Source organism: Pseudogymnoascus verrucosus (genome assembly GCF_001662655.1).
Source record: "Pseudogymnoascus verrucosus strain UAMH 10579 unplaced genomic scaffold scaffold_1, whole genome shotgun sequence".
NCBI lineage: Eukaryota > Fungi > Ascomycota > Leotiomycetes > Thelebolales > Thelebolaceae > Pseudogymnoascus > Pseudogymnoascus verrucosus.
The window spans coordinates 1,390,035-1,402,516 of NW_017263652.1; the positions used below are offsets into that span (position 1 = coordinate 1,390,035).

General features: G+C 53.4%; 4 protein-coding genes across 4 annotated transcripts; all 4 read right to left on the reverse strand.

Annotated features, from left to right (window-relative positions):
* Positions 1-138: 138 nt before the first annotated feature.
* LGD1 (L-galactonate dehydratase) lies at positions 139-2,055 on the reverse strand. Its single transcript, XM_018270021.2, has 2 exons — positions 1,606-2,055; positions 139-1,535 (listed from the first exon to the last, which is right to left on the reverse strand). Exons 1-2 carry the CDS (start codon positions 1,759-1,761, stop codon positions 342-344), a joined length of 1,350 nt encoding a protein of 449 aa, XP_018135351.1. The 5' UTR covers positions 1,762-2,055; the 3' UTR covers positions 139-341.
* Positions 2,056-2,313: 258 nt separating this feature from the next.
* On the reverse strand, positions 2,314-4,211 carry VE01_00491 (uncharacterized protein). Its single transcript, XM_018270022.2, has 2 exons — positions 3,838-4,211; positions 2,314-3,771 (listed from the first exon to the last, which is right to left on the reverse strand). The coding sequence occupies exons 1-2, from the start codon at positions 3,890-3,892 to the stop codon at positions 2,756-2,758; spliced, it is 1,071 nt and encodes a 356-aa protein (XP_018135352.2). The 5' UTR covers positions 3,893-4,211; the 3' UTR covers positions 2,314-2,755.
* A 1,304-nt stretch (positions 4,212-5,515) lies between these two features.
* VE01_10729 (uncharacterized protein) lies at positions 5,516-6,735 on the reverse strand. The gene has a single exon (XM_059464181.1). The coding sequence runs from the start codon at positions 6,117-6,119 to the stop codon at positions 5,592-5,594; it is 528 nt and encodes a 175-aa protein (XP_059320164.1). The 5' UTR covers positions 6,120-6,735; the 3' UTR covers positions 5,516-5,591.
* A 961-nt stretch (positions 6,736-7,696) lies between these two features.
* DAL81 (Fungal specific transcription factor) lies at positions 7,697-12,069 on the reverse strand. The gene is made up of 3 exons (XM_018270023.2): positions 11,456-12,069; positions 10,042-11,384; positions 7,697-9,911 (listed from the first exon to the last, which is right to left on the reverse strand). Exons 2-3 carry the CDS (start codon positions 10,395-10,397, stop codon positions 7,961-7,963), a joined length of 2,307 nt encoding a protein of 768 aa, XP_018135349.1. The 5' UTR covers positions 10,398-11,384; positions 11,456-12,069; the 3' UTR covers positions 7,697-7,960.
* Between the last annotated feature and the right edge of the window lie 413 nt (positions 12,070-12,482).

Genomic DNA, 12,482 nt, shown 5'->3' on the forward strand with positions numbered 1-12,482 from the left:
ATCACTTTCTCCTGTCAGACCAAGGTTCGGTATAGTCACTGGAGTATGATATTGATCGTCACGGAGGTAATAAGCTGAAGTGACACTGTGATGTGACCCGGCGATCAAATGTGACGAGAAACCCGCAGTGACGGCTCGCTCTCTTCCCGTGATCTCGGCGCCAACTGTATCATCAATCATCATGCCCAGAAATCTCTGTGGTAATACAATGTCATAGTATTCGCTAGGTATGTACAGTACAGTGCCCAGACATACTTCTATTTCAGGATCCCGGGATCACGGTATCCCTGCCCTGCCCTGCCATTATTGAAGCGGGAGGGCCAACCTCACACCACCTAGATCTAGAACTTATCGCCATTCAATATCGGCTTCGCGGCCTCGCTCTTCCACCAGCTTCCCTCCACTCCTGGGAAGCCAAACTCCACCATGCTCGCCTCCTTCATCTGCACCGAGTATCCCGGCTCGGTGGGCGTGACGTAGTGACCATTCTCCACCTTGCTGGGGTGCTCGAAGTGATCGTGCAAGTGGTCAACGTACTCCAGGACGCTCTTCTTTCCACTGACAACGACGTAGTCGATGGTGCTGAGATGCTGGGTGTACTCTGGGAGTCCCACACCGCCCGAGTGGGGCACAATCGGGACGCCAAACTTCTTCGCCATGAGGAGCACGCAGAGCACCTCGTTCACGCCACCCAGACGGCATGCATCGATCTGGCAGATATCAATGGCACCATATTGCAGCATCTGCTTGAAGATGACTCTGTTTTGGCACATCTCACCAGTAGCAACGCCAATGTTGTATTTCTTCAGCGCGTTGCGGATAGCGGCATGTCCGAGAATGTCATCAGGCGAGGTGGGCTCCTCAATAAACCACGGCTTGAACTCCTTCAGGTGCTCCATGTACTCGATGGCCTCCGGCACGGACCAGACCTGGTTCGCATCGATCATCAGAATGTTGCCCTTATCGTATCCAATCACCTCACGGGCGATCGAAAGTCTCTTCCTGTCCTGCTCCACACTCGTTCCGACCTTGAGCTTGAAATGCTTGTAGCCCTGGGCCAGGGTCTCCTGGAGCAGCCCCTTCATCTTCTCCTCTCCGTATCCCAACCATCCCGCACTAGTAGTATACGCTGGGACAGCGGTGTTCTTAAGTGCCTCTTGTAGTCTCTCCGCCTTTCCTGCCTCCATCTCCTTGAGCATTGCTATCGACTCCTCGGGCGTAATGGCATCAGTAAGGTATCGGAAATCGATGCAGCGAGTGAACTCCTCAGGCGTCATCTCCGCCACAACCTGCCACACTGGCTTGCCCAGCGTCTTAGCCCAGAGATCCCACAGCGCATTGACGACGGAACCGAGAGCAAGGTGAATAACTCCCTTCTCGGGACCGATCCATCTCAGCTGCGAATCCGACACCAGGTAGCGCCAGGTCTCACCCATGTTGGCGACCAGGGAGGACAGCGTCCTGCCCTTTAGGCGCTCAGCAACATGTGCAATGGCGTGGCAGACTGTGTCATTTCCGCGACCAATAGTGAAAGTCTATTGAGTGTTAGGGAACCTGCTGCGGGGTAATAATGGCGGGTGGGGGATTGGAGGGAAAACAACGCACCATTCCATGACCAGAGTACTCAGAATCGGTCTGGAGAATGCAGTATGCAGCCGAATAATCACCAGCAGCGTTCATGGCATCCGAGCCAGTCTTGTCAAGGGAAGTTGGAAACCTAACATCGCGGGTCGTCCAGTCGGTGATGGTAATTTCCGCCATTGTGAGTTAACGCGTCGCTTTAAGAGGGGAATGAGAAGCGAATTGGAGGGAGAAGAGGCAAAAGGCTATGTAGAAAACACAATGGAGAAAATTATTTTCTGCTCAAGATGGAGGCCAAAGGAGAGACTTATAACGGAGAAATCGGTTTAATGGGTCGGTCATATGTGGAAAACATCCACCGTTCTCGGTCCCTCTGTCTCCATTCTCAAATACTTCCCCGCTCTTACTGCCGGGCGGTGAGTGTCTCGACAGCTGCAACAGCGCGGAAACAGCGGGCAAAACTTCTGATTGGTGGGATAATCCTGGGCGGAAAGGCACAGGAAACGGAAGGCGGCAGTGAACTTTACCCGGCTGCTGACTAAGCTGGAATTGGTGGACCCGCCCCTGGAGACCCCAACCCCCACGCTTCCCCGCCACCCCCACGTCAACGTTGGATACAGACCCACCGACAACTTCTCAGTTGTTGAGCTGTAAAGTCACGACACGCCATCAGCATCCACTTCATTCTTTCCTTATTCGGGATTCATAGGATGAACGAGACTCAAAAATTTGGTTTAATCTTATTATCTATTGTTTGATAATTTTTTGCTATAACGGTGGTTTTTGAGGCGCTCCAAACCGAGCCCCAGAGTTGCCTCCCAATCCCAAAACCAATCTACGATAACAAGTAAAAGTGCAACGCGTGAATAGCCCTCTCTAGCCAGAGAGGCCTCTAAATGCAACGCCATATAAGTCAATCTCCGTATTCTCTTCGTACCCTCCTCCCTCGTCCAACCTCTCAATTAAGTTGTCCCCGGCCCTGCCAGAGTCGTGTTGGACCATTATTAACCTGCCAAACATTCTCCAGTAAAGTCTGCTTTTGCGAATTCCGATGATGTGAAAGTCATGCTTTTCCTTGACGCGTTTTGAAATGCTGCCTGGGCGAAATCAAGCGGAGAGGCTGAGCAGTGAATCGATCGAGGCATCGTCTTGTGAATGCCATCCGTCGGACAAACTAAAGGCTCCTCTCCAGAGACACCAGCTCCTTGAACATGTTTGTCCACCTTTGGCCCTCCTCCTTGGTTGGCTGAGGCAGAGGGCTTCTCGCATATCCTCCATAGCCGAAGCAGCCCTGCATGCCAGCCTTGGTGCCAACAATTCCCCCTTGAATGGCGGCCCAGTCGCCCTTGGCTACGACCTCTTGCATGGCCTGAGCCTCAGTAATGTTACCTGATTTGTAAAGATCGATGGTCTTAATGCAAGCCTTGGGAGAGATGTTTGCGAGCCCAGCAAGGATACCGTGTCCACCGCCAATCATAGTCTGAAGGGTGAAGTCCGCTGAGCCTCCGAGGACAAGGAATGATGGAACGTTCGAGGAAGGTTTGGCCGACTTGGTTGCTGCAACGATGCGGTTCAACTTTCCAGTGTTGCCGCAGGTAAGTTTAACGCCGACGATGTTTGAATGCTTGGAGAGCTCAATGATGATATCCGAGCTCAAGTCGAGACCCGAAACAGCGCCAGGGTAGTTGTAGATGATGAGTGGGATTGGCGAAGAGTCTGCGACATCGTTGAAGAACTTCAGAACTGACTTGGAGCTTGGTGCAAACAGAGGTGCGTAGTAGGATGGTGGTAGAACCAGGGCGTAGTCTCCTCCTGAGCGGTGTGCCTCTCTGCATAATTGGATAGCCTCACGAGTAGACTGTGCGCCACAACCAACAATGATTGGCAGGTCACTGTAGCCGGCATCGGCGAGGGCCTTCCTGGTCGTGGATGTCACTTGTTGGCGCTCGGTGTGTGATAGATGCACAGCCTCTCCGTTGGAGCCTTGGGTTGCAATGCCGGCAACGCCTGCTCGTGCCAAGCGGACAGCATGGGTGGCGATGGTCTCGTGGTCGAGATCCTCAGAGCCCTCGTGGAAGAAGCAGACGGTGGGGACATAAACTCCTGGAACAAGAGGCCGTGAGACGTGCTCGGCCATTTCTAAGGATGATGCGGTGGTAGAGGTGCTTTCAAATGAGCTACTGTAGTGTACTTCGGAGTCTGAGTAAACGTTCCTTGGAATTTGAGATTGTGAGGCAGTGATCCTAATTGGCATACCATGAGATTGTGTGTAGCTCCCAGAAGGTGATGGGGCGTCGCTGTGAGGAGACATGATTTAAGTTTAATGGCAGGCACCCTTAAATAATGATTCAGGTGGCAGTGACGATGTGCAAATGGGACAATGGGTCTTCAAATGCGGTGGAATGTGAAATCAAATGGCAAGAACTAGATAGTTGCGTGCTTTGATACTGAAGTGAGAACGGGAAGATGAATGCAGGAAGGAATGAAGGAAGACGGAACGATAGTCAAAGAAAAGGAGGAAAAGAAGGGGGAAGTCTCTGCGACTTATATGTGAATTTTTCGGATTCAGTTGGAAAAGTGGCTTGGCGATCGGAAGGCACGATGATGGGTCGAGATCCAAGAAAATGGGCTGGGGGGCGTGAGGGGGGAAGGATGGGGGGGAAGGGGCTGTGGGGGTTAGCCTTGTCAGGTGTGGACGGGGTCGTCAATAGCGGAGATGGAGATGGGTGTGAGGGGCGGGTGAGGGGCGGCGGCAGACACAAAGGGCATAGGAAAGACCACGAAAGACCAGAACAACGGGCCCATGAAGGCCCATATAGCCCATATAGCCCATATAGCCCATTATACTCCTCAGTACTGTACATACATACTAGAGTAACACGGAACTATACCGTACAGTACAGTATAGTACAATATGTTGCAAGGGTATCAAGAATTCGCTCATATGTTCAATTGTTTGACAGTTTTCTGGCCACCATTATTATCGGCGTTGGCATTGGATTCGTAGAATATATATTTTAGTGATGCTATTGACATGATTTCGTCTTGGGCAGTCACAGACATCGGAGACACCGGGTGGCGGGCAAATAATCATCCTCAGTGCAAGCCAATGCAAAACCGACGACGTCGCCCAAAAACACACGACTCGCACACGGCTCAGGTATCATAACAAGGCCTCAGGGTTACCCAAGTGGTCAATTTCGAGGCATGAGACCTCCAAGACAGAGTATTCGACTATTAGAAGCCGTGTATACGATATATGATGCATGAAATGCAATGCTGGAGAACCGGCGATCTTGGAAGACCCCTCACGAGACCATCTCGTGAACGTCCTTTTACGGGCCAGACACATAAACCGCACGAGAGCCCAGATGCCCTAGATGCCAGAGCCCAGCCAGAGCTTGCCGGCTTGTCGTCTTGGCTCGTAGGCATGTTTTCAGGTTTTGCCCCAGCCTTGTTCTTACAATACAGTCAGCTTCCCACAGGAACTACTGTAAATCCTGTCAAACTTGCGAGAACAGCATGCGCTGTAAAGTGGCTGGATTGAAAATAGAGTACCATGTAAGGTAGGTACTATACTTACCGTTGACAGGTATGGCAAGGCTCGTGTCCATGCTCCGATGACCGCGTGTGAAGCGTCTTGTGATGGGGGGGGGTGAAGGGGGTGATGCCCTCGTCTACGCCGTCGTCGTCGCCTCCCCCTCGTCGCCCCCCCCCCATTCCATCCACCTCCACGTCCAGTACCAATGACCCTTGCTGCAATGACAACGAAGATACTTCTAATGCAGTAGCATGCATAGTACCCAATCCCAGTACCTCTAAGTACCAGATGCACACTGGCCGCGTACTCGAGGTGCACAGGATCCACAAAGGCTCGTGCTTCCGTGGGGGTCAACAACGATCGACCCTTGAACGACAGGGCGAGAACGAGGCCCCCAGGCGCTTCTCTCCTCTTCCCCTTGACGAATTTCCCAACATCCACATTTTGAACTATAGTACAGTAACTACGACTACACTACTATCGTAAGTAACCTTCCATTCTTGGTATGCTGCTCTGCTCTTTCCGCACTTCCAACTTTCCAACTTCCCCCCAACTGACGGCCGTTGTAGCTGAACCCCATACTAGTCTCACTGGTCTGCTGCTCCAAAACCGACCTACTGCACTCACTTCCGTTATCATCATCGGTCTTTCTCTCCGTGTCTACTTCCGTCTGCCGTCTCGGCTCCCCGCATAATCGTCCTGGGTGACAGTACTCCGTGTTGTACATCTGCCCAATCCAGATGCAACCTCTCCTCTCCCCAAGAGAACAAACAGCGCCAAATCGACAGGGAGAGACAGGCATACACCAGCTGCAGCCGGTCCCGTGCTGGAAAACAAAGGCTGGGACATCATCTAGAGGGGAGAGCTCCAGCGCCACGCCAGCAATCCACACAGCTGGAATCGCCATATAATTGGCGAAGCGTGGGTGGTAAGCAGCGTTACGGAGGCGCCAAAAGGCAACCCCAACCTCGCGAGAGTTCCTACCCGATCGTCTCATGTGATGGGAGTCAAATGGGACGCATTTGGTTGGCGCTGCATCCCCCGCACGTCGAGCTAGAGCATCTTGACGCTCAGCTGCATTTCAGCTGCAGATCGACCTTTGGCGAGACGATCAATCAGTCGGGGGGGTTGCGACTGCCCAAACTGCGCGAGGCATCCACTGATTCTTTGACCGGTGATACTCTACTCCTGTTGTTTCTGCTGCTGTGCTGTTACTGCCGCGCAGTTCCTGCACCGTTGCTGCACTCGTGAACCCAACAGCCACGAAACATCCTCTCCCCGCCGTTGAACTCTCCATATATCATCTCCATCTGCGTTTCCTTTTTGTCTCATCTGCATCACGCGCTTGCGCAAACTGCCCTCGTGCTCTCCCACGACCGCCCACTTAAGCATTCACGGCAAAATAGTGATTCGCTCCAACACTCGCTGCACTGTCGTGTACCCCCTTCTCCAAGGCCCAACTCCACATTCTGGACGCTGACACTGCACCGCACATCTCCTTACACAGCCTCGTCTTCCTGTCTAGAGCACCATAGAGCACCACCGGACTCGGCCGCCTACAGTAACAAATGCGCTCTTAAAACAGTCTACAACAGTACAGCATAGTACTCCTCACTACCCTTCACTACCACCCCTCCTCTCGCCCCAGTCCCGCGTCCCAATATTTAATAATAGTGTGGGGGTCCATCACCACCCCTGCAGTCTCGCCCCTTCTCCCACGCCACCCCACAAACCATCCCCCATCCCGCCCATCCCCAACGGCAAACAACCGCCAACACCTACCTCCAGCATCCCATCCCCAACCCATCCCACGCTCTCCAAAACCCGCCGACCACGGAGTGCCCATCGCCCGTACCTGACATCGCGGCCACCCCGGCCCCCAACTTACCACACCCAGCGACCAAAAAAGAGAAGAAAGCCACTAAGCGCCCCTACCCTCTAGCTCGCTCCTACCCCACAAAGCCACACAGACGCTGCACAGCCACAGCACACACACATTCAGCGAAAATCATAACAGGGGGAGGGATGGAAGCGGCGCTAGGGCGTAAGCCACACCACTATACGTAGGAGGCACGTGCCGCGAAGAGCTAACCCCGCAATTCCCGTTTTGGGGAGGGAGTGCAGAAGGGATGGGGAGGGGGAGGGGGTGTTGTTTACAAGGGCTGGATGCGCCGTTCTGCATTCTTTGATGGTTGGTGTTGGGATTGTTGATGTTGTGAGGTGATGGAGGGGGATGGGGATGGGATGAGGATGTTTCGTTTCCTGCGAGGTGGGTGTGTTTGTTGGGAGGGAGTTGGTTTGTTTACATCGGAAGTTCGGAGTCGCTCGCACATGGGTGGACGTCACTGTTTCCCTCAGTTTAACCTCGGAGTCGAGACAGTGCGAGACGAAGACTACACTCAATAACAACGACCTACTCTCACGACCATCAAATACATCAACTGGGAAGGTGCCAACGATCACGAAAGACCGACATGCCCATCCCTCAAACCGCGCACATACCCTTCCTCCTCGCACGCCATCTCGCACCATAAACCACAACACAGACGTCACAAGCAAAAAATCATGGGAAATAAAGGAAGATATTTCTTCAATTCTTCATAAAACTCCGGCAAAGCCCTAACGGCGGCAATGCCAGATCTCTAGTTGCTTCACTATTCTGTTCTTTGGGGGGATATCAAACGCCGCGCTAAATAAAAACACACACCTCCGAGCCAGCCCAGCCAGCCGCCTTTTCGTTTTCATCCGGGACGCGCCCACCATTTTCATAAAACACATGTCTCGGGAGGAGCAATCTCACTGCCCCGCACCCTTGCCGGGCGTGGAAACGCCCTCTCCTCACCGCCCGCTGCTCTCCCGTCCCTGTGGATGCGCCGCCATGAAAGCCTCAAAACCCTGGCTCACCTCCACCGAGCTGGTGCTATCACTAGGACTCGCCAGCCCACTATCCACATCCCCCGACCCGGCCTGGCCATCGCTCATTCCAAAGCCGAAGCCGTACCCGCCACCGCCGCTGCGCGCACTGGAGCTCATCATCCCGCCTAGGCTTATTAAGCTGGCGGAGTGAGAACTGCCTAGCCCGACCTCGCTATTGTCTCGCGAGAGCAGAGGCTTCTCGGGGAGAGCCTTCAGGAGGCCAGTGCTGGTATCCAGCATGCCAAGCGCGAACTCAGTTAGGCCCTTCACGCCGCGCCCTTCACCATCCGCGCCGACTCCGGCGCGCGCACTGACTCCAAGCGTCCAGCGGTACTCCTTCAGGCGCATGCGGTAGAAGTCGGCCTCTTCCTTTCCAGGGGCAGTTGCCCATAGCAGAGACCCAAAGGTTCCGATGAGGGCGAAGTTGGTCTTGGACGAGAAGTACCAGAAGGCGCGGAGATGGCTTGGTGTCAACCTATTCACAAAATCCATTGCGCTGATCAACCGAGTTTTCGCGGCGGATCGGCAAATGTGGAGAATATAGGGGTCGACAGGAGGGAGGTTTGGTCCGGCCGGCGTGAGAGAGCGCACGATGCGGCGATGAAGCGTAATTTCAGTCGCGAAATATGAGAGGTGCAAGAAGCCGGTAGATGACAGCCTGCTACCCTGGCTTCCATTGCTGAGTGGCGACGGCGAGGATGCCAGATTGGTGTGGCTATTCTCCATTTTCAGGCACACCGGCAGCGCAGCAAACCATTCTTTCAGCTTCAGCTGCACGGGCTTCGCCAAGGAGAGAACCATGTGGGTACCAGAAGTGCCGGCACGCGTCACATTATCCATGGCAGCAAGTGTATAGAAGGTTTCCAGGACTTCAGCTAGAAGTTGCGACAAGGATACCATCTCCGTGAAGAGGAGCCTACCACGCTCGTGTTCCAGCACCTCTCCATCCTCACGGTCATTATCATCGCCCGGGTCGCTATGGTCGTCAGGGAAATCGTTCCATGTGAGAGATCGCACTGCCCAGTTGGATGCGAAGATATGCGATGGCCGTCCGTGTATGAGCGACCCCCATTTATCCTGCATATACAACGCCCAGGCCAAACGCTTGCGGAGACCGCGCTCCCAAAGTGGAATCTTCCAGGTCGAACAATCGAGATGAAGGCCTAGCTCTTGGCCAATGGCGACAAGCTGTGCCGTCGGCGCCCATTGGTCTCCCTCCGGACGTTGTGATAGGAGTAGGCCGGCTTGTATTGTCGACAACTTTGGCCGATACATGGCATCTGCCAATGACGTACGTACGAGCCGCTCAAGCTCTCTGACATTCGGTCTCGGGGACTTGGCCAGCTGTTCGCTGTGGTCCCACCAGTTGATTGCTAGAATATACATTGCAGCTAACAGTGCAGGCGAAAACTCTTGATATGACCTCGCATATTTCTCTAGAAATACGGTCTTTTGGATTATAGGAAAGCTTGGGTGAATAACATGAAAGTACAGATCTATCAGGGCCGGGCCGTGAGGAGTGACGATTGCCTCGACGGCATCCGAGTCCTCTATGACATGCTCATATCCAGGGGTGTTGTAGTCTGGGAGCATCAAGAAGGTATCAACATCGCTGACCTTCCTCAGCGTGCCTCTTGAGAGAAGACTCTCATCTTGAGGATCAAAATGCGACAAGTCGAGAAGGGAGGGCTCGAAGTCTGTTGTCGGCCCTATATATTGACTGTAACGATCGTTCTGTAAGCCGAGCGTGCGTTTCAGCATCGCTGGCCCGCCAATGTTGGCCATATCTTCGATGAGAGAGCCGGCGCAGGTGCTGGAATTGCTCGACTCAGGCTGCCTCCGCTTGGATGGTTCTTCGGGCCTGTCTGGAGACCTAGAAGGAAGTCGGATGCGTTAGCATGAGTCCGACTTACGCAATCTAAATACAGGATACAGGTAGGTGGATACAGGTAGGCGCGCATCTCTCTAGCGCTATATCGGGGACGAAAACGAGAAATACATACCTCCTCTTGGCACCGGAGTCCTCTTTTACCTCCTTTCCTTCTTCGGGAACAAGCTTTCTCTTGCGCGGCTGCGGACTCTGGACAAACGTGCAATCCTGCTTGTGGAATTTGCACAAGACACACGCAACCTGGCCCTCGTGTATAACGCACTTACTCTTGCGCCTTCTGCAGGCATCACACGGCCGGTCCTTCCGGGTACGTGTGTTGGGTAGGTCACCGTCTACTATCAAGCTTCTCATGCTCGAGGAGGCCTTTGGTTTTATACTCTCCTTCGCAGGCGTGTCGTTCTTGGCATGGTTGGGTTTGGCAGCAATGGGGATGGGAGCCGTCCGAGGGATAGAAATGGGGGTCGACATGGCTTCGAGGCCGCCGGGTGAGAAGTGCGCAGGGGACGGGGTGGTGGCGCGCCGATTGAACCCCACAGAAGAGTCCCCCGCGGACCGATCCCACGACACAGACACTGGGTGCCAGGGGCAAAGAACCAACCGTAGGTAATTGGGAAGATCTCCCCGGGATGTGAACTTTTTTGGGTACGGGGTACCAAGAGCAGTCCGTTAGACAATGGATTTGATTTTGCTTATGCTTCTTTTTTGGTCAAACGGGTTATCAGATACCGACACGTATGAGGACGTTCGGCGGGCCGGCGAGGGATGTGCAAGGACGCCTGATATGCCAAATGGGCATGGTATCGAGAGCTGCGCCGGGTACTCTAGAAGCGCTCTACTGGCCCTGAACAGGATAGCTCGAGGCAGAAGGCGAATGGGGTATCCGGGGAAGGCTTATCGTGTGTTCTGCAGTGAGACTGGCGCAGGTTTTTGCTTTGCCTTGGGAGGTGGGTGGGTGGTGCAGAGGCGCAGAGGTGCAGCAAGTGCAGATAGATGGCGGCGATAGATAAGAGAGTAGTTTCCCTAGGGCCGCAGTGGATTCTCGGGAATATGGGGTATTGTGTGATTTGAGTATAGTATGGGTGTAAATGGTAGTGTTTGTGTGGTGGAAAGTGTTTTTTCGAGGTTTGGATGTCGGGTGTTGACGGTATGGAGGGTATGCAGAGATAGAGTGTGTGGTGGTTGTTGGATAGATAGGGAAGATAGGTATTTCGTATATTTCTGGGACTAAAGATAGCGAGGAAGAGTTGTAAGAGAGTAGTACCATAAGAGGTAAGAGGGTTAGAGGATAAAATGTATGGAAAGGGTAAGGTGATGTAAGGTAAGGTAAGGTAGGGTAAGTAGGATAAAAGGCGCGGCGGAGTAGACGCACGGGCTGCGGATGAGATAAGGCAGGACCGGGAGTAGGACAGGACGATGATGGGTCCTTGAAGTTGTTCTAGTTAGTTGCAGCTAGTCCTAGTTGGTGCTAGTTAGAAAAGTATGGGTGGTAGTGGTGGTGGTGGTGGTCCCTAGTTCGGAGTACGTACTGTGTTCTTGAAATGTATGGGTTGAGTATGGGTTGAGTCACGAGACCAACCAATCAAGCAAGGGAGAAATGGGGCCCGGGAGTTGGAGCCGAAGGGGACTTGCGCAACGATATAAAAGGTACGGACGACGGCACAGTAACGGCGTACAGTTACAGGCAGGACCAACGACAAATATCTGGCAATCTGGCAATCTGGCAATGACCCGTCCTCGTAGTAGGTAGGTGGGCTGTGTAGGGCGGCTGATTGATTTGCTATAGCTGTTCTGTAGCTGTAGCTGTTTTAGATGTGTCGAAACGGTCGATGTGGTGGGCGTGTGGCGATGTAAATCCCTGGGTACGTACCGACGGCGATAGACGATGACGATGGTGATGACGATGCCGACGATAGCACACTGGGGAGAGACCGAGGTGATGTGCAGTCTCAGATGACCACAACGCGGCAAGTGCTGGGGTTTATTTCGGTATTTGGCGATAGAGGAACGGAGAGAGAAGACTCTAAGAGGAGGGGACGAAGGGGGGTAAAAGGGAAAAAGGAAGGAAGGAACTGTGGACTGTGGCCAGTTTGTATGTAGTAATGCCGACCGCTGACTGGGGAGTTGAGATGAGATTTTTGTCTGGGACGGACGGGGGAGACTACTACCTACTACTATGACGGCGCCCTGTCTGTGGCAAAAAAAATATGTACTGTATGTATGTGTGTGCAAGGGGGTGAAAGGAAGCCAACGAGCCTCTTTTCCCTTCGTTTGTCCCGTTTTGAAGCTCAACCAACGCCATCATCGGTATTACTAGAGAAGGGGTACAGCTACCCCCAGCTAAAAAGTACCGCCGCAACGTCCCATCCCTCCTGTAACGTGCAAAGAGCGTACAAAATGCTACTTCACCCCATGCACTCCCCTGTCTCTCGTCTCATTAATCCTGTATCCTCCCGCTCCTTGAGGCGCAGAGGTCAAAGGGGACGAGGTTGGAAGAGGATATCTGTGTGTCAAGAACAACCAGGGGTCGCGGACAATACATGGAGCAAATGTGTC